Source organism: Schistocerca nitens, chromosome 12 (assembly GCF_023898315.1).
Source record: "Schistocerca nitens isolate TAMUIC-IGC-003100 chromosome 12, iqSchNite1.1, whole genome shotgun sequence".
NCBI lineage: Eukaryota > Metazoa > Arthropoda > Insecta > Orthoptera > Acrididae > Schistocerca > Schistocerca nitens.
The window spans coordinates 195,077,311-195,102,075 of NC_064625.1; the positions used below are offsets into that span (position 1 = coordinate 195,077,311).

Genomic DNA, 24,765 nt, shown 5'->3' on the forward strand with positions numbered 1-24,765 from the left:
TTTGTAAAATTAGAGAGATTCGAGCGCGCACGGAGGCTTTCTGGCAGTCGTTCTTCCCGCTAACCATTCGCGAGTGGAACAAGAAAGGGAGGTAATGACAGTGGCACTTAAAGTGCCCTCCGCCACACACCGATGGATGGCTTGCACAGTATAAATTTAGCTGTAGATGTAGGTATTCGAACATCACTCACAACGCAATGAAAAGACCTTAGAGAGCGTTTTATTTTTTCCTACAGCCCATTCAGACGAAATACAGGGTGTTTCAAAAAGAATATACGTATTTCGAATGCATATATTTATTAAACTTTAAGACATACGAATGTAAAACTTCACTCTCATATTTACGAACCTCTCAAGTTCACTATGTCCTCCATTAGCGACACGAATAATATCACATCCATACTCAAATGCCTGCCATACTCGGGCAAGCACGTCCTTCGTCACTGATGTTACGGCAGTACGGATCCGGTTCTCCATCTCTTCCAGGTTCTGTGGGAGTGGTGGTACGTAAACGTTGTCTTTCACGAAACCCCACAGGAAGAAGTCAGAGGGTCTAAAATCGGTGACCGTCGAACCCAACTGAGCCTTAAGTTGCCAGCTCCTTGACGACCAATCCAACGGTTCGATATTCATTGAGATATTCGCGCACTTGGCGACTCCAGTGTGAGGCTGCTCCGTCTTTTTGAAAAATGAAGCCTTCGTGCAGCCTCGGAAAGAACCACTTTTGTGACATAGCGAGGTACTGCTGATCGTGTAGTTTGGATTCTTGCAACATCTTCTTCAGGAACACGAGGGCGGTCAGGACTCTGCGAATGTTCCACCCATTCGGAGGATCAATTTGCTACCTCAACCTGAAACGTCTTTGCACTGTAATCACGGAATTGCACTTCGCAAACTCGAGAACACAAAATGATTTCTGCTGTGGAGTAGCCATTTTAAATACATGACGGTTACCAAGCAAAACAGAAGACAACTGACATCTAGCGGATATATTAATATAAACTAGACTGGGCATTCGTTTGTCCAATAGCGGAGCCGACGCGCAGCGATCGATAGTTTGGACAAAATAATTGTAATACCTGTATTTGAGCCGTGTCTCGACTCGTGCTACACCTTGTGTTTAGACTGCATTGGTTTTCCTTTCTTCCCCTGACATCTTTGTTTGATATGTTGTCTGTCCTTAAGTGGCTGCTTGGTTGTCTTTTCTCTCTGCTATCTATATCTGCGTTTTTGCGTCCGGGAAACTGCTATGGAGGAAGTGAGATCGTTGACCGGTGGTAACTTCGTGTAGTGGCCCGGAAGTAGGGGTGTGCGCTGAGAGAGTCTGGCGGACACGGGAGGGCAGTGTGGCTCGCCAGCGCGGACCAGGCGTGGTCGGTTGTACCGAGCCGCCACGTGATGTGTGTCGGTCGTGTGTAACGAGCGGGTCGACAGAAGAGCTCCCCGCGTGTTGGTTGTATACATAATCGCCCCACGAGTAGTTGCTGTTCATTTCGTCTCGGTGGGACGTTAACAAGCTTCTTTAAGTCCTCCGTTTCAACACTGGAGTTTAAAAAGGAGACCACCTGACACGAAGGAGCGGTCACTACCCGTCAACGTTGCTGAGAAGACGTGGACTCCGGTGACAGAGCGTGATGTCGCGCGACCGTGGCGTGTCGGGTACGCTGGCGACGCGTGCGCTGTCGGATGTGTGGATCCTGGCCATCGGAGGTCGTGTACTGCCTGTTCGAACATAATTGCAAGTTAAGTTCGCGGAAAGTTTAATCATTAAGTAATAATTTTGTGTAACCAGTGCCTCTTCTGCCTTGTGGCCTCCGGCGACCGGGTTTCGTGTCCCTGGCACCGGTGTAATGGAAGACAGTGATCTTTCCTCCTCCTCTCGTTACTGTTCGATGGGAGGTGTAGTTTTGGCATTTTAATTGTTTCGCTATTCTGTCGTGTGTTATGAGTAAATTCGTGCTTCTTGTTGGTCGATCGTGTGGTCGCTGATTCAGGACTGTGTGGTGTAATGTTTCCTTGCACGAGGTTAGATCTAATTCTGTCAGCAAGTTAAGCCATCTTATTACAAGTATTACAAGTTTTCGCTGGCCAAAAGTCGGTGCAGTGACCAGCCTGAGAGTGGCAATTGTGTTTACGGGCGTATTTAAATTGGTCAGTATTCTGCCTAGCCTGAGCATCCCTGAGTGGGTGATTTGTGGCCGCCTTACACGGGTCCGCCATATCTGTTATGTTCTAATGATATTCCAGGACACTTTTGTTTAAAAACCTTTTAAATTCCTCCATTACCTTATTGCCATTAATCGTGTGTTTCCTGAGACCTTTGATTTTTTTTTATTGGCGGTGTTGGAAGCTTCACTACCTCACTGTACTTTATTAACAAAGTTCTGTATTTACTTTAGTAGCCGATTTACTAATGTTCTTTAAATTTTCTTTAAACTGTTGTATTGCTAGAAATTACTTGATTGGCGTTAGCGGCATGTTTTGAAAGGCTGTTATTGCCGTACTGTTAGCTTCCGTGTTTTTTTTTTTAAATTTAAACTTGTATTACTATAAATGACTTGATTGCCGTTTTTAAAAGAAATTTTTAAACTGTTGCATAGCTGTAAATTACTTGATTGGCGTTAGCGGCGTGTTTTGAAAGGTTGTTGATTGCTGTACTGTTACTTGCGTTTTTTTAAAAAATAATTTTTTTTAAAATTGTTGTATTGCTATAAATGATTTGATTTCCGTTAGGGGCGTGTTTGAAAGGCTGTTTATTGCCGTACTGTAGGTTTCTGTAAGAAGATATGAATAAAACATTTCTGTGTGAAAATCTCGACAGTAAACTACTAGAAATCTGGCCCCGTTTCCCAACTTGTGGTGTGGCTCGTAGTAACCGTAACCACTGTGTGTGTCAATATTCATTTTGAAACAAGCTGTATTTTCGCCATTTGAGAGGGCCGTGTACTTGCTGCTACACACACTGTTTGAGCAGGATCGGTGAGAGCCGTCCAACCTCTCCTTGTCAGATGGTAATTACCCGCAGGTCGGGAACCGCTGGATTGGTAGTTCAGAAGAAATGACTGTTTTAACCGTGTCTCTAGGGTCAAAACGAGGTTAGGAACCGTTATTTAGACTGACAGTGTGTGTGTGCAGCAGGTCTGAGAAATAATCCGGGTCCGACAACAAACCTCTCCCAGGAGCGACACGGTACGTCCTTTGGTTTGATTCGCACACCAGACACGCGCCCCGTGTACGAGACCACGGACTTTGGCTGGACTACACCAGATGCTGCGGGAGCTACAAGAAGACACAGAGGAGCAGGACTCTCCGCGGCTGTAATCATATCAGGCCTGACAATATGGCCAGGACCCTCGTGTAACAGACGGACGTCAGCTGTCATTCCCTGCAGCCGTTCTTCGCTCTTTGTAAAGTGGGGGTGCTGTGCGCGCATTCCCACCCAGAATAACAGGAAAGTGGGATAAAAACAAGAGCGAGTGGTTGATACGAATGTCGGGCCGTAGCTGCTCTAGATAACGATGGCACTCGAAGCGCTACTGGGTAATTGGAAAAATTTAATGTGCTGCATGGCGTCATCTAGACAGGTCCATCTCATCGTAAATTACGTAATCCAGGGCTGCAGCAGCTCTCCACGCTCGCTGTTATCTCTCCGATATGGAGACAGCACTCGAGATAATCTGCTCTCGAGACGACGGAGCCTCATCGAGCAATGCGCTTCTGCGTGTCTCCCGATAGCGCTGTCTTAATTACGCCCATTATCCCCTGACAAACACTCAGAGCGGCTCTTGAAACGGGAGACGCACGTCACTCGCCCGCCTATATATTCACCGCAGTGGACGGCAGCTGCCAGCTGGACACCTGGCCCGCGCATCCAGAAGCCGAGTCGCCTTCCAACTGGAGCCTCCTGTTCGCAGCTTCTCTTCGGCAACAGGTATGCGGGCAATATCCAGTATCACCATCTCACTCTACAGTATTTCAGGATTAATGTGTAAATATTTTGGGAGGCGGTTGTATTGACTAATCCCTTTAAAAACACTTCATCGGCCAGAGTTCGACAGTCTTCCACAAAGCCGCTAGCGCAAATACGATATTTCGTGGGCTAATATCTCGGGTTCTGTTGATCACAGAGATAACGGGTAAAGTATTTCACCTAGCTCTTGGCCTAACGACCATTCGGTATACCTTTTGGAAAAAAAGCTGTCCTCTAGCTATCCTAGAGTACAGGGTCGAAATATAAACATTACATACATCCTCCAGCCCAGGTACATTGAGCAAATCGTTTGGTTCTTTTGAGGTATGGTCTATGGTACACATTAGTTGCTTTACAAAAGAACATTTGTTGATCGACGGACCCTTAGAAAGCCTCCAAAAATCGTAAGTTTTCGCTACGAAAAGTATCTATTGTGGGGATTTCCACATCCAACTATACGTATGTTCTTAAGAAACCATTTTCTGGGAACTTGGAAACTTTTTCGATATCATTTGTGTTACCAAGATTCAGAAATTAAAAAGTTACAGCACTTACGTACAAAATGGCAAAAATCGGTTTTCAACCGTTTTTGCACCATGGTCTGCTGTTATCTAAATAAGTAACCACAATAAAACTGTCAGGTTTTGACTACACACTCTTTAGAAATTTATCTAGAAACACCATTTACCCATTTTCGACAACCTGAATCCGTTACCGAGATACACCAGAAAAATCACGAATTTTACGCACCAAAAGTTGGCATTGTCCAAATGGCCATGAACCGTGTTTTATTTTCAAAAAATATTCGTAATAATTTGTTCCACTTACTAGCGACTCATCAATAACATTAACACAGAGCGTTGAAGTAGTTGCCAGGGAGTAACTGATGAAATCATAAGCAAATTCCTTTTTGACAAATGGTAATTTATTCACTTTAATGGTGCCTAAATCTTTTTTTAAAAAGAAACAGATTTGAAATTATAATCAGAAAGTACCTTCTAAATATCAAGTTACAATTTATTCAGAGGCAGAAAGAAACAACTGTTTGACTGAATCAGCTTTTGGGCTGAGAGCCTTGCCGCTCCCTTTTGACACGGCCGTAGTTACGACCTTTCACAATAACCTCCGAAAGACTACACTGGTGCAAATCTGCAACACAGCAGATTACTTTAAACTAAAAGTTTTAACAATTCACACAAGCACACAACCTATGCACCCCGTAGGAGGGATGGAAATGGTACAAAACACTAAAATTAAAATATTAACTTTGCCACCGAAGGTGCAAGTTGATTTAACTTCTAAGAAAAGTCTTACGGTGGAAGGGTGGCAACTTTATAAACTAAAATGACCATTTACATAAAAGCCCATTAAATGCAATCTTATATAAAATTCTACAAGGTTGGCCAAACAATAGTTAAGATGTTCTACAGTACACAGATACCGCCTCTCAAGATCATAGGCAATAATATTCAATTTTACAAAGATCAAAACATATTTCAGGTATTGGGCCGTTACACTCCAAGCAATAGATTAGATTAGATTAGATTAATACAAGTTCCATGGATCATGAATACGATATTTCGTAATGAAGTGGAACGAGTCGAATTTTCCAATACATGACATAATATGGTTAATTTAACAACATACTTAAGTTAATATAACAACTTTTTTTTATTTTTTTTATTTTTTTAATATTTTTTTCTTAATTTATATCTAAAAATTCCTCTATGGAGTAGAAGGAGTTGTCATTCAGAAATTCTTTTAATTTCTTCTTAAATACTTCTTGGTTATCTGTCAGACTTTTGATACTATTTCGTAAGTGACCAAAGACTTTAGTGCCAGTATAATTCACCCCTTTCTGTGCCAAAGTTAGATTTAATCTTGAATAGTGAAGATCATCCTTTCTCCTAGTATTGTAGTTATGCACACTGCTATTACTTTTGAATTGGGTTTGGTTGTTAATAACAAATTTCATAAGAGAGTATATATACTGAGAAGCTACTGTGAATATCCCTAGATCCTTAAATAAATGTCTGCAGGATGATCTTGGGTGGACTCCAGCTATTATTCTGATTACACGCTTTTGTGCAATAAATACTTTATTCCTCAGTGATGAATTACCCCAAAATATGATGCCATATGAAAGCAATGAGTGAAAATAGGCGTAGTAAGCTAATTTACTAAGATGTTTATCACCAAAATTTGTAATGACCCTTATTGCATAAGTAGCTGAACTCAAACGTTTCAGCAGATCATCAATGTGTTTCTTCCAATTTAATCTCCCATCAATGGACACACCTAAAAATTTGGAATATTCTACCTTAGCTATATGCTTCTGATTAAGGTCTATATTTATTAATGGCGTCATACCATTCACTGTACGGAACTGTATGTACTGTGTCTTATCAAAATTCAGTGAGAGTCCGTTTACAAGGAACCACTTAGTAATTTTCTGAAAGACAGTACTGACAATTTCATCAGTTCATTCTTGTTTGACAGGTGTGATTACTATACTTGTATCATCAGCAAAGAGAACTAACGTTGCCTCTTCATGAATATAGAATGGCAAGTCATTAATATATAATAAGAACAACAAAGGACCCAAGACTGACCCTTGTGGAACCCCATTTTTGATAGTTCCCCAGTTTGAGGAATGTGCTGATCTTTGCATGTTATGAGAACTACTTATTACAACTTTCTGCACTCTTCCAGTTAGGTACGAATTAAACCATTTGTGCACTGTCCCACTCATGCCACAATACTTGAGCTTGTCTAGCAGAATTTCATGATTTACACAATCAAAAGCCTTTGAGAGATCACAAAAAATCCCAATGGGTGGCGTTCGGTTATTCATATCATTCAAAATTTGACTGGTGAAAGCATATATGGCATTTTCTGGAAACCAAACTGACATTTTGTTAGTACTTCATTTTTACAGATATGTGAAGCTACTCTTGAATACATTACTTTCTCAAAAATTTTGGATAAAGCTGTTAGAAGGGAGATTGGACGGTAATTGTTGACATCAGATCTATCCCCCTTTTTATGCAAAGGTATAACAATAGCATATTTCAGTCTATCAGGGAAAATGCCCTGTTCCAGAGAGCTATTACACAGGTGGCTGAGAATCTTACTTATCTGTTGAGAACAAGCTTTTAGTATTTTGCTGGAAATGCCATCAATTCCATGTGAGTTTTTGCTTTTAAGCAAGTTTATTATTTTCCTAATTTCAGAGGGAGAAGTGGGTGAGATTTCAATTGTATCAAATTGCATAGGTATGGCCTCTTCCATTAACAGCCTAGCATCTTCTAATGAACACCTAGATCCTACTATATCCACAACATTTAGAAAATGATTATTAAAAATATTTTCAACTTCTGACTTTTTGTTCGTAAAGTTTTCATTCAATTTGATGGTAATACTGTCTTCCTCTGCTCTTGGTTGACCTGTTTCTCGTTTAATAATATTCCAAATTGTTTTAATTTTATTATCAGAGTTGCTGATTTCAGACATGATACACATACTCCTGGATTTTTTAATAACTTTTCTTAATATAACACAGTAGTTTTTATAATGTTTGATAGTTTCTGGGTCACTACTCTTTCTTGCTGTCAGATACATTTCCCTTTTCCGGTTACAAGATATTTTTATACCCTTAGTAAGCCATGGTTTGTTACAAGGTTTCTTACGAGTATATTTAACTATTTTCTTGGGGAAGCAGTTTTCAAACGCATTTACAAAAATGTCATGAAATAAATTATATTTTAAATTGGCATCAGGTTCACGGTACACCTCATCCCAGTCTAACTGCTGTAGGCTTTCCCTGAAATTTGCAATTGTTAAATCGTTGACTGAACGTACTACTTTGGAGGACTGTTTAGTATTGCTGAATGGAGCTATGTCATATATTGTAACTAGCTGTGCACCATGATCAGAAAGACCATTCTCACCAGGCTGAGCATTTATCTGGTTAAACTTATCTTGGTCTATAAAGAAGTTATCTATCAGTGAGCTGCTATCTTTTACCACTCGAGTAGGAAAATCAATAACGGGTGTCAAATTGAAAGAACCAAGTAATACTTCAAGGTCATTTTTCCTATTACCCTCTTTAAGAGAATCTACATTGAAGTCCCCACAAATAATAATATGCTTCCCTCTGTCTGACAGATAGCACAACAAGGAGTCCAAATTTTTCAGAAATAGATGAAAATTTCCTGATGGGGACCTATATACAGTTACAATTATAAATGTGCCTTTATTTAATTTAAGCTCACAGGCACATGCTTCTATATGTTTCTCTACACAAAACTTTTTTGTTTCTATACTTTTTGCACAATGATAACTTTTGACATATATGGCAATTCCTCCTTTCTCCATATTTTCTCTCATTACATGTGCAGAGAGCTTATATCCACTTACATTTACCTTATCCATATCAGGAACAATGTGATGCTCAGACAGGCATAGTATATCTATTTCATTCTCAGCTTCTAAATCTTCTAAACAAACCAGAAGCTCATCTACTTTATCCTTTAAACTCCCAATATTTTGATGAAATATACTTACATTATTTTTAATTATACTTTTATGAGAACCTTTCCTTATTCTAACATTTGCAGTACTCTCCTGTCTGAGTTTCTCATTGTGCTTAGGCCTAGTTCCTATACCAGTGGTCACATGGAGTTCAGAGAGGCAGATTATGTCAACTGGGTTTGGTGACTTTAATTCATCAATGCAATTACCTAGGACTGAGATACAACTTGGTGGAGATAAAATTTCTGGTGATTGGTGAAAATTTATAATTGACAGCTGTGATTGGTGATCCAATGTGCTAGAATTGTGCTGTTTAATTTCTTTCCTAAACTGAAGATTTGTTTCAATCCTAACTTCTCTTAGAACTTGACATCTTTCTGTCTTACCTATCCTAAAAAAGGTGCTGCTCCAACACCTGTAACCACTGGTATTTTACCATTCATGGTAAAATTTCCTGCTATTACCCCAGCCAGTTTTCCCTTCCCTTTCCTGTTGAGATGTAGGCCGTGCCTGGTATAGTCCCACCTACTGAGATAATCAACAGGAACCACACCAATATGAGCCCCCGCACCCGACCCAAGCAGCCGTTCCAACTCCAAATTAACTCTCCCAACAGAAGAGTCCAAATGAGGCCGGTCATGGCGTCTCAGGACAGATACAAACTCAACATTGGTGTGTCTCGATGCCGACGCAATCTTTACCAGGTCACACACTATACTGTACCCAGGATCTCTGTCGATGCTGTTCCCTGGCCCTCCCACAATAACCACGGTGTCTTCCCTGGTAAATCCTTTACAGAGTGAACCTAAATCCTCTGTCACCTGATCCAGACTAGCACTTGGTTTGAAAAAATTTGTGACCTGGTATTCTGGTCCTAATTCCTCCTGCAGAAGTTGGCCTACACCTCTGGCATGAGAACTGCCTAACAACAAAACTTTCTTCCTTTTCGATGACTTTCCTACATTCTTTTTCAATTTCCTATTGAAAGTTTGTTGTGTCCTGTCTACACCTACCTCTGCTTGAGGCTCATCAGTTTCTAACTGAAGCAACAGGTCAAACTTATTTTTGACATTCACCACAAAACTGTCAGACTTAGTTCTAGGCCTGTTCCTTCTGCTACCTGTTGCCACTTCCCACCTCTCTTTGCCCTTCTCCCTCCTTAACCTGTCCAGATCTTCCCTAGCCTGATCTAGCTCAGCCTGAAGGGCAGCAATTTTCCCCTCCTGTTCCACTATTTTCCTATCTCTGCTGCAAATCCTACATAACCACTGATGAGCCTGATCCACTTTCCCAACACCCACGCCACTGCAGTCCCCCCAGTGAAAAAAACTACTGCATCCATCACACCAAACCCCGGAACTAACAATTCTACGGCAAGTCAGGCACTTCTCACTCATGGCAAAAATAATACTTAAGCTAGAATAAATCAATTGAATTACCGAAAATCAAAAAAGACGTTACAAGAATTAAGCCTATTCACAAATGTATATAAGCAAATTTCTGATTTAAAATTCCGCTGTTTTTCTGAGATCTGTATTAAAACAACGAAGGTATACGCTATTTAATATATATTTCACTCGATGGAATGAAAAAAAGGACAATTAAACGAGATAGCCTACTTTAACTTTGATTCTCCAAAAACGTTACGAGAATTAGGCCTATAAACAAATGTATATAAGCAAGTTTCTGATATAAAGTTACGCTGTTTTTCTGAAATCTGTATTAAAACAATGAAGTTATTCGCTATTTACGGTAGTTTACTTATTTGTTACCGAGAAACTAGTTAAATTACCGCGAAACAAGAAATAAACACGTTTACAAAATTTATGCCTAAGCGCGACTTCGCGAAGTTACGATCTTTTCGTGTTTTCTTAAAAAATACGCAAAGAAAAGTCAAACCTTTAACGGCAAGACTAAACGATACACTAATGCACGTATTTAATTTGTTGTCGGCGTTGAACTAAATTATATTCCTGTCTAAATCACTTAACTTTCTGGAAATGGTTTCTGGCGTCACTTACTCGGCGGCCATCTTGCCGAGTTCGTTATTACACCAAATCCGACAAACGTGACAGAGGCAGCTACTAACGTACGGCAGATTGATAGGGAAATTACCGAACAACCCGAACCGCAGGTTGCTCTAACCCGCCCCTGCTCCACATGGGAAAAACGGACCACCCAATTTATAAACAACCACCTTCCCGCGGGTGAGCAAACGGAGAAGAATGGTGGGACGACCCCAAAACAAAGAGGCTGGTGACCTCACCAAGAAAACAAGTAGAATTTAACAAGTAAATGAAACAATATATCACCAATCACTTAACTTCTAATAAACTGCAATTTCTGGAGAAGACCTGGCGCAGGACCCCCAAATCGCTCTCCCGAATCGTCCGCTGCCAGCCGCTTCGACAGACGCAGGAAGGCGCGCCGATCTCCCGTCTCACGGCGTCGCAGCTCGCACCGGCCAGACTGGCTACTCCTCGCTATACGGTGCGGTCCATTGGACTCACGTGGCGACCCCAGATGCGCCGACGCTCAAGGCGGACAAGTCATCTCGTGTCTCAGTGCGCGACCGACCAACCGATCGATCCAACCGCCAATGACCGTTGCCTGAGCAACCCGAGCAGACTGGCGGCCTAACGCGCAGACTCAGATGCAGGAACTCAGCCCCGACCGGGCGACCACTCGCTGAGTTCTCTTACTGGCGGAGTGGAAAGACTCTCATTTATCCGGCTTTAAAGGTTGATCCGAACGAAAGACATGCTAGCACTTCGGACGACAGACAGACATTAACTGCCTCACAAATTCGGACGAGAGACAGACTAGCAAATTGAGGACGAGAGACTGATCCAGACTGCCTAGCTGGCGAACTCATAGCGCCCCTCAAATGCACGTGAACGGACAACCTTTGCCCCTTTCCCACCAGAGGGAGACACCAAAGAGCTGCGACTGCCACAGCGGCGCCACCGCCAGAAACGGAGGGCGACTGCTTCACACTACGCGCTGCGGCACGCTCTTCAAAACAACAATTTTTACCAAGGCTCAGGCCATTTCTATAATTTCTGTTCATGGTGAAACATCAAAATTTTTACAATAAGTCCTTAAGATGATTTTCGAGAAACTGTGAAAGTTTTTTCGATATCAGTGTCCGTTACCCAGATCCAGAGGTTCAAAGTCACCGTACGTATGCAAGCAAAATATCCACGTAATATCGAATCTGAAGCGTAAATATGGTTTTAACGGCCGTAGTGATCACATAGCAAGGGTTCTGGGATTACAAAAAGATCTCTGCGATAAGCAAACTACGTTTTCAGTGATAATTCTTCACCAATAAAACTTTAAAAGCCTCTGTGTTTGTATAATGGGCAGTTCATGAGTATACAGCCTGACTCGATATAGAAATTATTCGTTCGTGCCACATGGCAGCATAAGCACCTGACAAGATATTGTTTTGTCGCGCAAAATTCTTCGTGCTTGCATACCGAACACAACATATCCGGCTGGCGCCCCAGGTTGCAGAAAACACGAGGAAGGATACAGCATTACTTAGATTTGCAGTCACTGTTATAAGATTTAATTGTATGTTTAGTTTCATGCAGTGGTAATAGTTTAAATGGCTTGGATATGATTATCTGAATATTGGTTTATTGATTTGGTTAGGGAGTAGTTTTCGAGAGGCGTCCCCCACCTAAAGTTACGCATTGGCGAGGAAATGCTCTCTCACAATTTGGTGGTGTTCTTGATGCAATTTTCCTTTGGTACAACTCTGCACGGCGCTTTGTGCAGTTTCAGACTTCTCTACACGCTAACAAGTAAACAAATGTGCTCATTCCGGTCACATACGTATTTCGTTTGGCACCAGATGTGGCTGTACTGCCGCTGGTTAGCGTACCTGTGGCAGCGAGTGTAGTGCTGGTCGGGGCTGGAGGAATCCCTCAGCCCCCAGACTGCCCTGTCCGGCGGCGAGGGGGTCACTTGTTTGAACCCAGGATACGTTCCGATATAGCACAACAGACCGGCGTAGGGATTCCTTTAAGCCGTAGAGCCTCGTTCGGTTTTAGCGATTTCAGCTATTGTTTTATTTTACACTCACTTTCAATTAATATTAACTGTTAGTTTGAAAACAGAACTCTTGTTTTTCATATGAGAATTAGTACGTGGGTCAACACACTTTAGCTGATCTATTTGCTTCTTGCAGGAAGTTAATACAACACCAAAAACAGAGCGATGGCAGACTTCAGGAAGAAGAAACTGATGTACGTCTTCCACGTATTCTTCGGTGAGTCGTCTGGCATAATTATTGCTTGTATACAACAAAATTGCTACAATTACCTGCATAATTACTTCATTATTGGTACAACTGAAGCTTACGAAATGACAAATTTTCTGGTCACAACAGATAATTTCTTTTTCATGCGGCACCTCATTTCCCACACGGGGACGTGCTGAAAAGTAAAGTCCTCGAAATTGTCATGTGAAAATTCTTGAACCTTTTTTTTAACTAAATAAACGTTACCAAGATTTTTAAAAGAAAAAAACGTCATTAATATTCCATATCTTTATTTTCTGTATCTACATATTTTAAGCCCTCTACCACGAGAGGGCATGGAATTATACCGCGTAACATCGCGGTGCGTAACGTAACTCTGTCGGTGCGTGAGAAACAACGTGTTGTAATCGGGTTTTGACTTTGAAGCCTTTGTCCACACATGGATCAGCCTCACCTTCAGCACGATAACGCCAGACCACACACGATCGCACTTATCTGCAGCTATCCGATGCCTCGGGTTCACCGTCGTCGATCACCCTCCACACAGTTCCAACTTGGCCCCATCAGGTTTTCATCTGTCTCCAAAACTTACGAACACCTTCGAGGAGCTCACTTTGACAGTGACGAAGCGGTGCACACAGAGGTGAGGTCGTGGCTCCGTCAACAAGGTCAGGCATTCTACAGTGACGGTATCAACAAAGTGGTCTCTCGTTGGGAGAAATGCGTTCGTCACCAGGGTGGCTATGTTGAGAAATAAATATGTACACGTGAAGAATAAACATGTAGAATGTTAGCAACGTTTGTTTTACTGAAAAGCCTTAAGGATTTTTACATAAAAAATTGGAAGGCATTACTATTCACCTCTTTCTCGTGTTACTGTAGTGAATGCCCTCCGACTCGATATTATAAATACTCATGTTCATAGTTTCAGTGTAATAAAAATTCTCTACTTCCTACCACCTTCCTTAGCGACAACCTATTCCGCTCTTATTTACTGAGAGTCTCAGTTTATCTCTCTGTTATTACTTAAATCTGCCTCCATGCATATCGCAACATTTACTGATTTTAGCTTTCTCATTGCATTAATAATTTTAGCTTTTCGTTGAACTGTAATGACCTTTCGAAATTTCTCCTCGGTCTTCTTCACAGGTTGTTGAATGTACAGATGACATAACGTCGCAGATAAGCTACAACCCTGTACAAGTCCATTCTCACCCAATGCTTCCCTTTCATGCCTCTCAACTCTTACAACTGCTATCTGGTTTCTGTACGAGTTGTAAAAACCCATCCGCTCCCTGAATTTTATCCTTGTTGCATTCAGATTTTCAAATAGTGTATTCCATCAGCATTGTGAAAACTTTCACTAAATATGCAAATACCGCGCTAGTTACAGCATCTCTCTGGAACCCAAACTGATCATCCGCGAGGTCGGCTTCTACCTGTTTTTCCATTCCTCTGCTTATTTTGCAAGCGTGAGTAATCAAATTGATAATTCAATACCGTTCACACCTATCAGCAATTGCCTCCTTTCGAATCGGTATTAATTAATTGTTGAAGCGTGTTGGTATTTCTCCTCTCTCATATATCTGTCACACTGTCTGGAATAATTCAGCCGTGTCTCCCAAGCATCTCAGCGACTTTGGAGGGAGCTTCGTCTGGTTCAGGGACCTTGGTCGACTTAGGTCTTTCGAAGGTCCGTAAAATACCTGGCACAGCATCATACCTGCCATTTCATCATGCGTGTACTTGCTCTTCCCTTTCTATGTGGTTGGGTCCCAGTTCATTGGCCTTGGAGTGCAGTTCTTTATACAGGAGGAAACCTCAAAAACGCCACACATCACCACGCCTAATACAGTGTAGGGAAACCGTTGGCATTCGAAACATCTTCCCATGGCGTCAGGGTGCATAAATACTGGTCCTGCAAGGCTTTCAAGTCACTTTTATGCCATTCCTCCCGGAAAATATAGGCAAGTTCAGACTGAGAGGAATATCGTTCACGCACTCTTCTCTCAAAAGTAGACCACAAAGGGTCAATAATATTGAGATCGGGTTAATGTGGTGGCCAGGTGAGGTGTTACGATTCATCCTCGGGCTCACATGTCAGTCCTGGAGAGTGGGAGAGGTGTGGACATGGGCCGTGTCGTCTTGGGACGCAGCACCGCCATTGGGGAACAAAATGGTCAAACGATCCTTGGCAGTAGTAGGACCGTGGAGAGAGTGACCACGTGGCCCACGGAATACCGCGATGTGGGTGTCCACGTCATCAGCCAACCCTACAGTGCTGCACACGTGGGACGTAAACTCGACCAGAAGTCGGAAGCAGTGTGGACCGAGTGTCAGACGAGCACACATTCTCCCGTTGCTCCACACTCCAGTACGGGTTCAGTCCTCGTTGTTTTGGTGCTCACAGCGTTTGCGAGTGCGATATTCAGCTTTTGCAGCAGTCGTACCGTTGTTTTACATCGCAATCTGTCACAACATTGGCAGTTGTCACAATAAAAGAATGTTCTAAAATGCGGGATTTCGTAGAGTTGTCATCAAGGGGGAAGGGGTGAGGAAATAAAGGAAGAGTAATCTTGAGTAAGTGGAAAGAAGTTTGGTTTCGTGCTTAGCAAATATAGCCACAGCTACTGAGAAATACAGCATGAAGCATCTTATTTTGCCTCTTTTTTCCAGATGTCAACAGGAGCGGCACGATTGACAAGAAGGATTTTGAGATGGCGATTGAGGTAATTATATTTTATTTATATGTGCTGAAGAATTTTCTGCTCCAGTCAAGGGGATATTGTCAGAAGTTTTGAAATTAATGACCAATCTGACATGAAACAAGTAATTACAAATATCAATATAACAATAGTAGAAGTTATAAGTGATCTACATCCGAGGGTCACTATTAAAGTTAACCTGTAGCAAACAGTAGCGAGACTAAACTCTTGGGCGTGTGGATCCAGAATAACATCAAGTGGAGCATGCACGTTGTAGATGCTAACACAAATTTGAATAAAGGTCATTATATTCTAAGGATCTTGAAAATGTGCACACATAAACAGATGTTTGTGGTTCACTAACAGATATAAAAATGGCTACGTATCGTATGGGGCTAAAATTACACAACAAGCGTGCAAAGCCATTTTGGTTTTTGTTTCGGTAGATGTTAGCAGATCCCTTTTCGCAACGTGTAACTCAAGTCATGCCAAACAAACAAACGCTGCTCGTAACGTCTCTCACGTGACGCAGAGTAACGACAGGAGACGTTTTAGCGCGCCCATTGGATAGACCGGAGGAAGCCGAGCACTGTGACTTGTGGACTACCCCGAATAACTTTTTGTCCAGATAGAAATTTTGATTAGCTGCAGGGAAACATCAGCCAGCATTACCTGTAACTTTGTTCGTTACGAACCCATGAAGGGCTGTGCTTCTTTTGTAAATAGCAACCTATTTCCTTTGGTATTCCCTCTGCTCAATACCTGTTCAAAACCGTACCATAGTCTACCGTTCACGTAAACATGACGTGATCAACGTAACCTAACGCCGACTTTGCTCTGCCAACACACTGTGCAAGTAGGTGATGTAAAGCAACTCGTACACTTTTCGGAGTTGACTAGTAAACGAATCGAAACAGAATGGAAATACACTCCAGTCATTCAGTCAGCCGTCTCTCGTTGAAGGTTTGTGTTGTGTACGTAGTTCCGCGTAGTCAGTGCGTACACAACTTTCCTACTAGAGCGCGCTCCGCTAAGCACAACAGCGTAGGCATAGCGCTCGTCCGTCTCCGCACTACGAGATGGCGCTGCCTTAGAGACGGACCAAATTCTGCTTCCGCCGATCCGCGTATTAATATGTAATGCAGCAAATGAGATTGCTGCTAACGTAGAACCTTTTCTTCTCACGGATCACACTCGCGCACTGATACCTGAACGCTCGAGGTATTATAACGAGTGTACAGACCTCTGAGTAGTCAGTCTCCATTAGTCTGTTGTCAAGTTTCAGACTGCGCCTAATAAGATTATCATATTCCTCTACGTAGCCATGAAGATAAATGTATAGACACTTTGTCAAGTATCAGAGATATGAGAATAAGATTAACGTACCAAGACCCAAAGGAACCTCAGATTGTCAATTGTAAATAGCATCCAGAACCAAGTTAAGATATTTTTATGCTTGTTATTATTTTAATAAATGTGTGTGAAAATTAATCAAGTTCTGTTTAAAGTTGGTCACTGTCAATCTGCTACTCTAAGCGCGCAAGTGGCATTTCTATCGTCTGACCTAATTGCAGAAGATAAACACGCCACGATAAGACCACGAGACATATTGCTGACACTGGCCTACTTCGTTAGAGCAACAGGTCAAATAATCTGATGGTGTGTGTACCGAAGGTCTTACAGTACGCACACCACAGTTTGTCTGACAACAATCTCCAACAACGAAGAGATGGTAGTAATGCTACTCACCTACAGAGAAAATAAGTTAGCAGAACAGTAACAACAATGTTTTCTTGTTTGTAATACGAATTCACAACTGCAGTTCACACTTGCACAGACAACTAACTGATAAGCAACTCGACAAGTGGAGAACTGGACTGAAACAAAACCTGGCCATTAGGACTCACCAACTCAGTGACTTGACCTTTTGAATTCTGGCTACCAGCTGACGCTAGCTTTGTGCACAATGCCTGTTTAAGGATGGGTGGGTGGGAGATACTACAAAGCTGTAATATGTGAGACTATTACATTTTAGATACTAATGTAAAAGACGCAAACAGTAAAAAGTACATAAACATATTAGAGACTGAACTATATTTGTGTAACTACGTGCTGTATCTTCTTAAATTTGTAAAATTGATTGGTACTATCTTGGGGGGGGGTCAAAAGTTTTGGAGCGCAGATGGAACCACAAAAACCACCCAAGAATGATCTGCAAACTCTTTAGTTTGTAACTGCAGTATTTCCGATACCAACATGTTATTCTAGCAAAGTTATATATTTTTGGATAGAGCAAGTTAGGTGACTCAAAACTATAACATTAAATTTCCAAAAGATTATATCTTAAAGATTGAAAAATTCTAGAGTACAGTTAATTTGAGTAGCAATATCTTTCGATACTGGAAGTTTTGGGTAAACATAAAACGTTTGTTTCAAAGAGGAGAATGAAGTATTTGTTGTAATGCACTACTAGGAGAAACGATTATAGTCAGAGTTGAATTGATAAGAGTTTGAGGTGAGTCATAAAGTTAGAAAATTGCATTACAGAAATAGTATAGAAAATGTATCTGCATGAACTATTAACACTATTGTCATCAGGTGTCTGTCCTGAATGGCAGTTGAAAACACAAACTTTATGTAAGAATCCGTGGATTTCGTATATTCAAGTTACAGCATTTTTTTAGTTTCTCTGGCAATTCAGGAGACATGAGCTTGAAAACTACAACAGGTAGAGGAAAATTTTGTGTCTACATATCAACCGACAGAGTGTCACTGCGAGTTTCGATAGGTGATACGCATTGTGGCATAGGTGCACTGTGGGCTCGGCACATCAGAATGAGTAAAGCAATCGTTTGCTCCATACCGTCACATTGATTAAAAAAAGAAAGTTCACGCCCCAGACAGGCAACCCAACAAAAACTCATCGAAAGTGGGCTGTCATCGTGCCTTACCACGCAATCTGTGACAGCGAGACAGAGGACATTGACATTTGTCGCATCACAAATGGTGGCCATATACACAGCCTGTAAGGCGAGTTAGAAACTTGGAAACACACTATTTTCACTTACAAGTGACTATTTTCTGTACGTCTTGTTCTTTTTACGGCAGTCGACATCTCAAACCCTGGAAGTACTTATCAGTGACGCTATTCAGAGTAGAAAACAGAAAAGGATAGTAGTCGTCATTTGAGGGGTAGGTTTATTTGGTGAGGGGAGGTGTTGCACCAGAGGTGGGCAGGTGGGTGTGACCACAGCTGTGCCGTGTTCCAGAAAATCTGCCGCAGCCGCGGCTGGGCCGAGGGCAGCGCGGAGCAGCAGAAGACGCGGGGCGCCCTGCTGGAGGTGTGGCAGGCTCTGCAGCAGAGGGCGGACGCCGACAGCGACGGGGAGGTGAGTAGGCTGGAGGCTGGGGGCTGGAGGCTGGTGGCTGGAGGCTCCAAAGCAAAGCGCACAGGCCAGGTGGGGGGCGGGTCTTGCCCTTGTGTATCAACACCGTCTAGTAGGCCACGCCACTTGCCAACAACCACATTATTGCCCGAGTGAGGCCATACCTGTTATTCTGTCACGCCTTTGTTCCCAATTTTTTCTAATTAAAAACCTCTGATCACCTTTCCCATTTTCTATAATACCTGAGTATCTCAGAATAATAAAAATGTTGAAATAAACAGTACCTGTTTTTCTAAAAAACTATTTATTAAAAATAAAAATGTTAGCACTGCTGACGTGGTAAACTGACATGTCGGTTTTTAACATGAGTTATTAGTAAAAAGTGAATAAAGAGCCAAGACTGTACAAATCCCGAAAAACAGCGATTATTTATAACTTAAATACCGTCATCGCTCTCAACGGGTCAGTTTTCGCATCTCGCGCTGCAACTAATTTCTGTCCGCTTCTGGAATTTCTGGGGCTGCGCAGTGTATAGCCATCTTGTGAGTGAGATGTTCTGTAAGACTCTCCGTTCTTTCCCTCTTTGTGTCTATCGGTCTTCTGACAAACATGTCACATAATTTACTACCTGATGTTTCGGGCACGGTCGCAACTGTTCCATGTAGTTGACTACACCTGCCTGTGTTAATTGTTTGTTTTGTGTCCACACGTCGATAGCTGATATGCTGGCCGGGAGAATACAAATATTGATGACTTGTTAATGCTACTAGTACGAGTACCTGCAGGTGCTAACCCGTCTAGAAAAAACATATTACTCCTAACAGCTGTAGCAGTTAGCTTGCCAGTGATGTAAACACTGCTGTAATGTTTTGCAGTATGCTGCGACATGGGTAGTTTCCCCCAAACATCCTGTGTATGGTCAGTTGGAGCGTTGATTTGAGGAAAGGGGCCAAACAGCAGGCCATCGGCCCCATCATGCTAGGGGAAGATGGGGAAGGAATTCGGCCGTGCTCTCTCACAGTAACCATCGCGGCTTTTACCTGTAGCGATTTAGGGAAATCACAGAAAACCTAAATGGGGATGATCGGAAGCGTGTAGAACCGTCGTTCTCCTGAATGCGAGTCCTGTGTGCGAACCTTCTCGCCCCCTTTCTCGGTCCCTGTATATGGTTGCTTCCATTTAAGTTTTCGCCAATATGAACGACGAACTCGAAGTTTTCTACGCTCTTTATTTCTTCTTGATGCACTAGATTAACGGGAAGTGAGGTATTTTTGACAGTACAAAAGTGAATGAACTACATTTTTCAAAGCTTAAATCTAGGCCTATTTTGCGAAATCAGTCAGTAGCTTTCACAAAAAATTCGTTTACTGTTTTCACAATGTATGCTTCTTTGCTCATCTTCACCATGGTGCTTGCATTACCTACAAACACATACACGCATTAACTTGGAAACGTGTGCAGTAGCCGTTATTTCCATCGAGCGGTGGCAGCAAAACTAATTTTCGTCACACGGAGAAGTCACAGTCCTTTTCCCCTTTTGTTTACCACTGGCCACTGATTGCCTGGCGTGTGCCCACTGACAGGTGAGCGAGGCGGAGTGGATCCAGATGTGGGACGATTTCGCCAAGGGCGGCGACTCGGCGCTCCACTGGCAGAGCCGCTACCGGGACTTCATGTTCCAGCACGTCGATGCCTCAGGTACAGTAGCGGGCTGGACGAGTCCACGGAGAAGGTTCCTCAACAGAACCCTTCTTTCTTGCATTTATAATTGTGATGCTAATAATATGGATAGAAGCTGGAGTAATGAATTAAAATTTGTGCCTAAGTCAGGTCTTGAACCCAGGTCGTCCGCTTACTAGACACAGTGCTAACCACTACACGGCTGTGGCACTATGGCTCACACCAAAGGACACACTGCCCTAGTCCAAGGCTGTCCCTAACACAAACCCTAAGTCACGCCTTCTGCAGTGGTGTGGCGGTTGGCACACCACTGGAGCGGGGGACCCGGTTTCAAGTCCTGGTTTTGGCAAAAAATTTTAACTCTTTACTTCAGCTCCTATCGCTATCGAAGATAAAGTTGAGACTCATATGTCTGTAGGAAACTGTAATTTAAGTAGTTATCAATACGTCATACCTTATAGCTTTCACAAAACACGCATCATCCTAGACATAAAAATCTTGATTACTTTTGAATACACTATAGTGATCAATGTGTTACAAATATGTAGTATTAAAAACAGTCTTGATCACGATTTATTTATTAAGGTGACCAGTTTCGACCACTACTGTGGTCATCTTCATACCATTGAGTAGGAACCTCAATCTGCTGGAGAATCACAGTAGTGGTCGAAACCGGTCAGCTTAATAAATGAGTTGTGATCAAGACTGTTTTTAATAGTAAATATAAAAATCCTGGATGGGTAAAACCATCATAACTTCCAACTTTCCCCACAAGCTACGTACCTGTGTATCATAATGTTTACCTTTCTGCAAATTATACAAAAGATTTCATGTACCTCAGCAATGCTTTAGTATCTGTGTCTTGGGATGACTTTTTAGCATGAATTACAACTATAATTCGCAGAATTGTAGGAGAAGGATGTAGGACTTTTGAGCCAAATTTGAATCTTATGTGTCTTAGTGCGGAAAAATGATGGGGTCTTAAGAAAGGCAGCCTTTAATTCTTTTGCCTTGTGCAAAGTGAAAATTGTAAATAACAATTAATTTTAGTACTTATATTATTTTTGGTGAACTTGAAGATGCTTGGAGTTACTAATTACATCTTCTTGACCAGGGGTCCCAAGTTGGTATATGTGCAAATTAAAACACGAATTTCCATTGAATCCACTACAATTGCTCTTCCACTCACATATTCTAAAACAAAATCTCTCCACATAAAATACGTTTACAAGAACTGATATAAGACTAGTTCTTCACTGACAAATGATACATTATGAACAGTTTACACATCTTGAAGCAATGTAACAAAAAACACCTAACTAGCATGCCGTCAGTCTTTCTATACACTATTTTCTCGTGCAAATCTTCGACAAGGACGAACATATCAAATTACTAACAACTTTCTAAACAAAACTGAATTAAGATAAATGTGGATATATTGTGACATTAAAATTGAAATGTAACAAAACGATAGTTTCAGTTTTTTAATTAACTTCTCATTTAAAATCTAAACTTCGCAGAATGCATGGTGTAATTACAAAGGTTAAAACTTATACATGTTCCTTTCTTAAATAAATTGTTTTGGATCAATTAAATGGCATTTTTGTATTCCGCAAAGTGATAACTAAAAATTTGTAAGAAATTTGTATGTTTAAAAAATAGATTAAATTTTTTGCAGATTTGTAGTTCATCTTGTAGGAAATACATCCAATTGGTAATATCATATAAATTAAAATTCTGCCCTTTTATGTGTTAGCTTCTTCCAAATGAAATAATAGGATGACCATCTTGGCTTGAGAAATACTATATTTATGTATTGTGCAAAATTATAGCTGAAAGGATCGCTCAAATGAGCTGTTGATGGGTGTGGTTATGGTATCTTGGGTACAATTTGTCTTTGTATTTGGCCCTTGTATTACGATTTTCGCCATTTTATCAGTGTGTTACGTAGGAAAAAGTTGCCTACCGTACAATGAAAGTAATTTCATTTCCGTAGCTGCACAAGCAATAAATAATCTCAGATTGTCAATGTACCTGATTTTCTGTGTAACGCGTACTCCTTTGGAGCTGACAGTTGCCACCTTTTCCTTTCGACAGGTGACGGGAGTATCGACCTGGACGAGTTCGTCAAAGTGTACACCAGCTACGGCATCTCAGCAGACGAGTGCAAGAACGCCTTCAGCAAGTTCACCAACGTAAGTTTGGTTCCGACGACAACAAGTGAGGCAGTAGAATAGCCTACTGCACTCACAGCGGCTTAGCTCTGGAACCAGAGGGGAGGACACAGTAGCCCACTCTCACTGCTCTTCATCACTTGTAAGGCGCTCTGTGAAGGCGTCTCATAAAGCAGTCTGAACGTTATGTCCGATAACGTGCTCGTTATAACATAAAGGAACTGATGTAGGTTTCACCACACGCTGTAGCGGTTAACACATTACAGGCGACACTCGTTGTTGACACTGTCAGTAGTGTAGAGTGTAGACTGTCTTCAGAAATGAACAGCTGTAGCTGAATGGTCGCATGTCGCCGTTTTATACATTCAACCTCCAGACCCAGTTTGCTAGCAGGCTACCCCCAGCAGCTATGAAGTCGACCGTTCAGTCCCAAAACGCGGTTGCCAGAACAGGCTGTCTTTGTTGGAATTTTCACGACTCGAGTGAAGATGGTCAGATACAAAGTGAGGCATATACTTATTCTGTTATTCTTTTTTTTAAATAAAAATCTGTTTATTGTACTCCTGCACAAGTATGACGCTTCCCTCAGCTGGAGCCTTTAAAACAGTTTACTAACTAGGTGCCAAACCTTGGCAACAAAAATCCATTTCATCTGCTTAAACGAACTCATAGAACAAGTTAAATCTGTTAAAAGTAGTAGTCCTCTTCTCTTATATGCAAGATGCTCAATCCCGTTAGTGACCAATTATGAGACTTGATGGATTTATAGTTATCTTATAACCTATCTTTCAAGTGCCTCTACTCTGTTGAGATTATGGGTCATCATTAAGAACTCAAATACACAGAAAAAAACCATTGTCAAAATCGTGATAAAGCGTTTTGTATTTGTGCTTCTATAGATGCCTTTCTTGTTGTAGATATTTTGATTTGACCACTTGCTCCTTTCAATTCACTGCATTTTACATCTGTTGTAAACTGTTATTTGTTCTTTTTTATTCTTATTTTAATTTTTTATACCTGTATTAACCATTTTATCATTAATGTGAATTTGAACACACAGAAAAAAAACACACAAATGTTATGCCGAGAGCTGAATTTCGTGTGTCTCTTACAGAATCAGACTGTGAAGGTTACACCGCAAGTCTTCGAGAAGCTGTGGAGGGAATTCTTCTCTTCAACGGACCCTCAAGCTCCAGGAAACTTCATCTTTGGCAAAACTTCATTCGATTAGGCTTCTGTAGGAAGTGAGACAGAGGAAGAGGGAAAATGATGATGGAGGAGGGATGAGAAGACAAGGCATACAGAAATGGCTTTCTCTTATGGATGTGCACAGCTGAAGATCCACTAATTCCAGTGTCGGCAGTTACTGCTCTGCTGTTATATGTTATGAGGGACAGCAATGGTATCCATATGTGTGCATTGCCCACCAGGCAGGGTCACCTGTTTAGCTGCCTCCTCCACACGTCCATGGCCCAAACTCCATTATCTCCATGCAACAAATACCAAAGGCCTGTAAACCTATACAAAGTATCACTGTTGTTTTCGTTCTGTTATCAAAGTTATGTTCACCATGTAAGTTCCTCACACACGCTCTGTTAACTTTATATGGACCTGTCACATTATTCTTCCTCATGTTCCTCTGTTAAAATGAAATTGTATTTTTACAAATATGCCAGATAACTGTTTTATTTAATGTAAGAGAGTTGAACAGATTATGAAGCACTTTATACTGAGCAATATTTTGTATTCATATGAGATGTTGAAAGTAAAGGAAAGACATTGGCAAACAAATATGGTTTCCGTTCCTGTTACCATACCCATAAAATTAAACATTAGATAAGTCTGATGTGTTTTACCCAAAGATACCACACTGACTGATTTACAAGGTAATATGGACGCCTTGAAAGGAATAATTCGATTCTAGAACTGGTCTTTCGGGTTAGCTATCACACACTGACATACTTCTCATTTCTTTAACGTTTCTGTGATGTTTCTGTGAATATCTTGAGATGGCGTGATGTTTGTGTGACGAGAGGTGGCTACACTG

The 24,765-nt window shown here is 41.5% G+C and overlaps 1 protein-coding gene across 1 annotated transcript; it reads left to right on the forward strand.

Annotated features, from left to right (window-relative positions):
• The first annotated feature begins 3,776 nt into the window (after nt 1-3,776).
• LOC126215156 (calexcitin-2-like) lies at nt 3,777-24,509 on the forward strand. Its single transcript, XM_049941821.1, has 7 exons — nt 3,777-3,931; nt 12,702-12,782; nt 15,450-15,502; nt 18,748-18,867; nt 20,448-20,562; nt 22,642-22,739; nt 23,833-24,509. The coding sequence occupies exons 2-7, from the start codon at nt 12,731-12,733 to the stop codon at nt 23,947-23,949; spliced, it is 555 nt and encodes a 184-aa protein (XP_049797778.1). The 5' UTR covers nt 3,777-3,931; nt 12,702-12,730; the 3' UTR covers nt 23,950-24,509.
• The last annotated feature ends 256 nt before the right edge of the window (nt 24,510-24,765 follow it).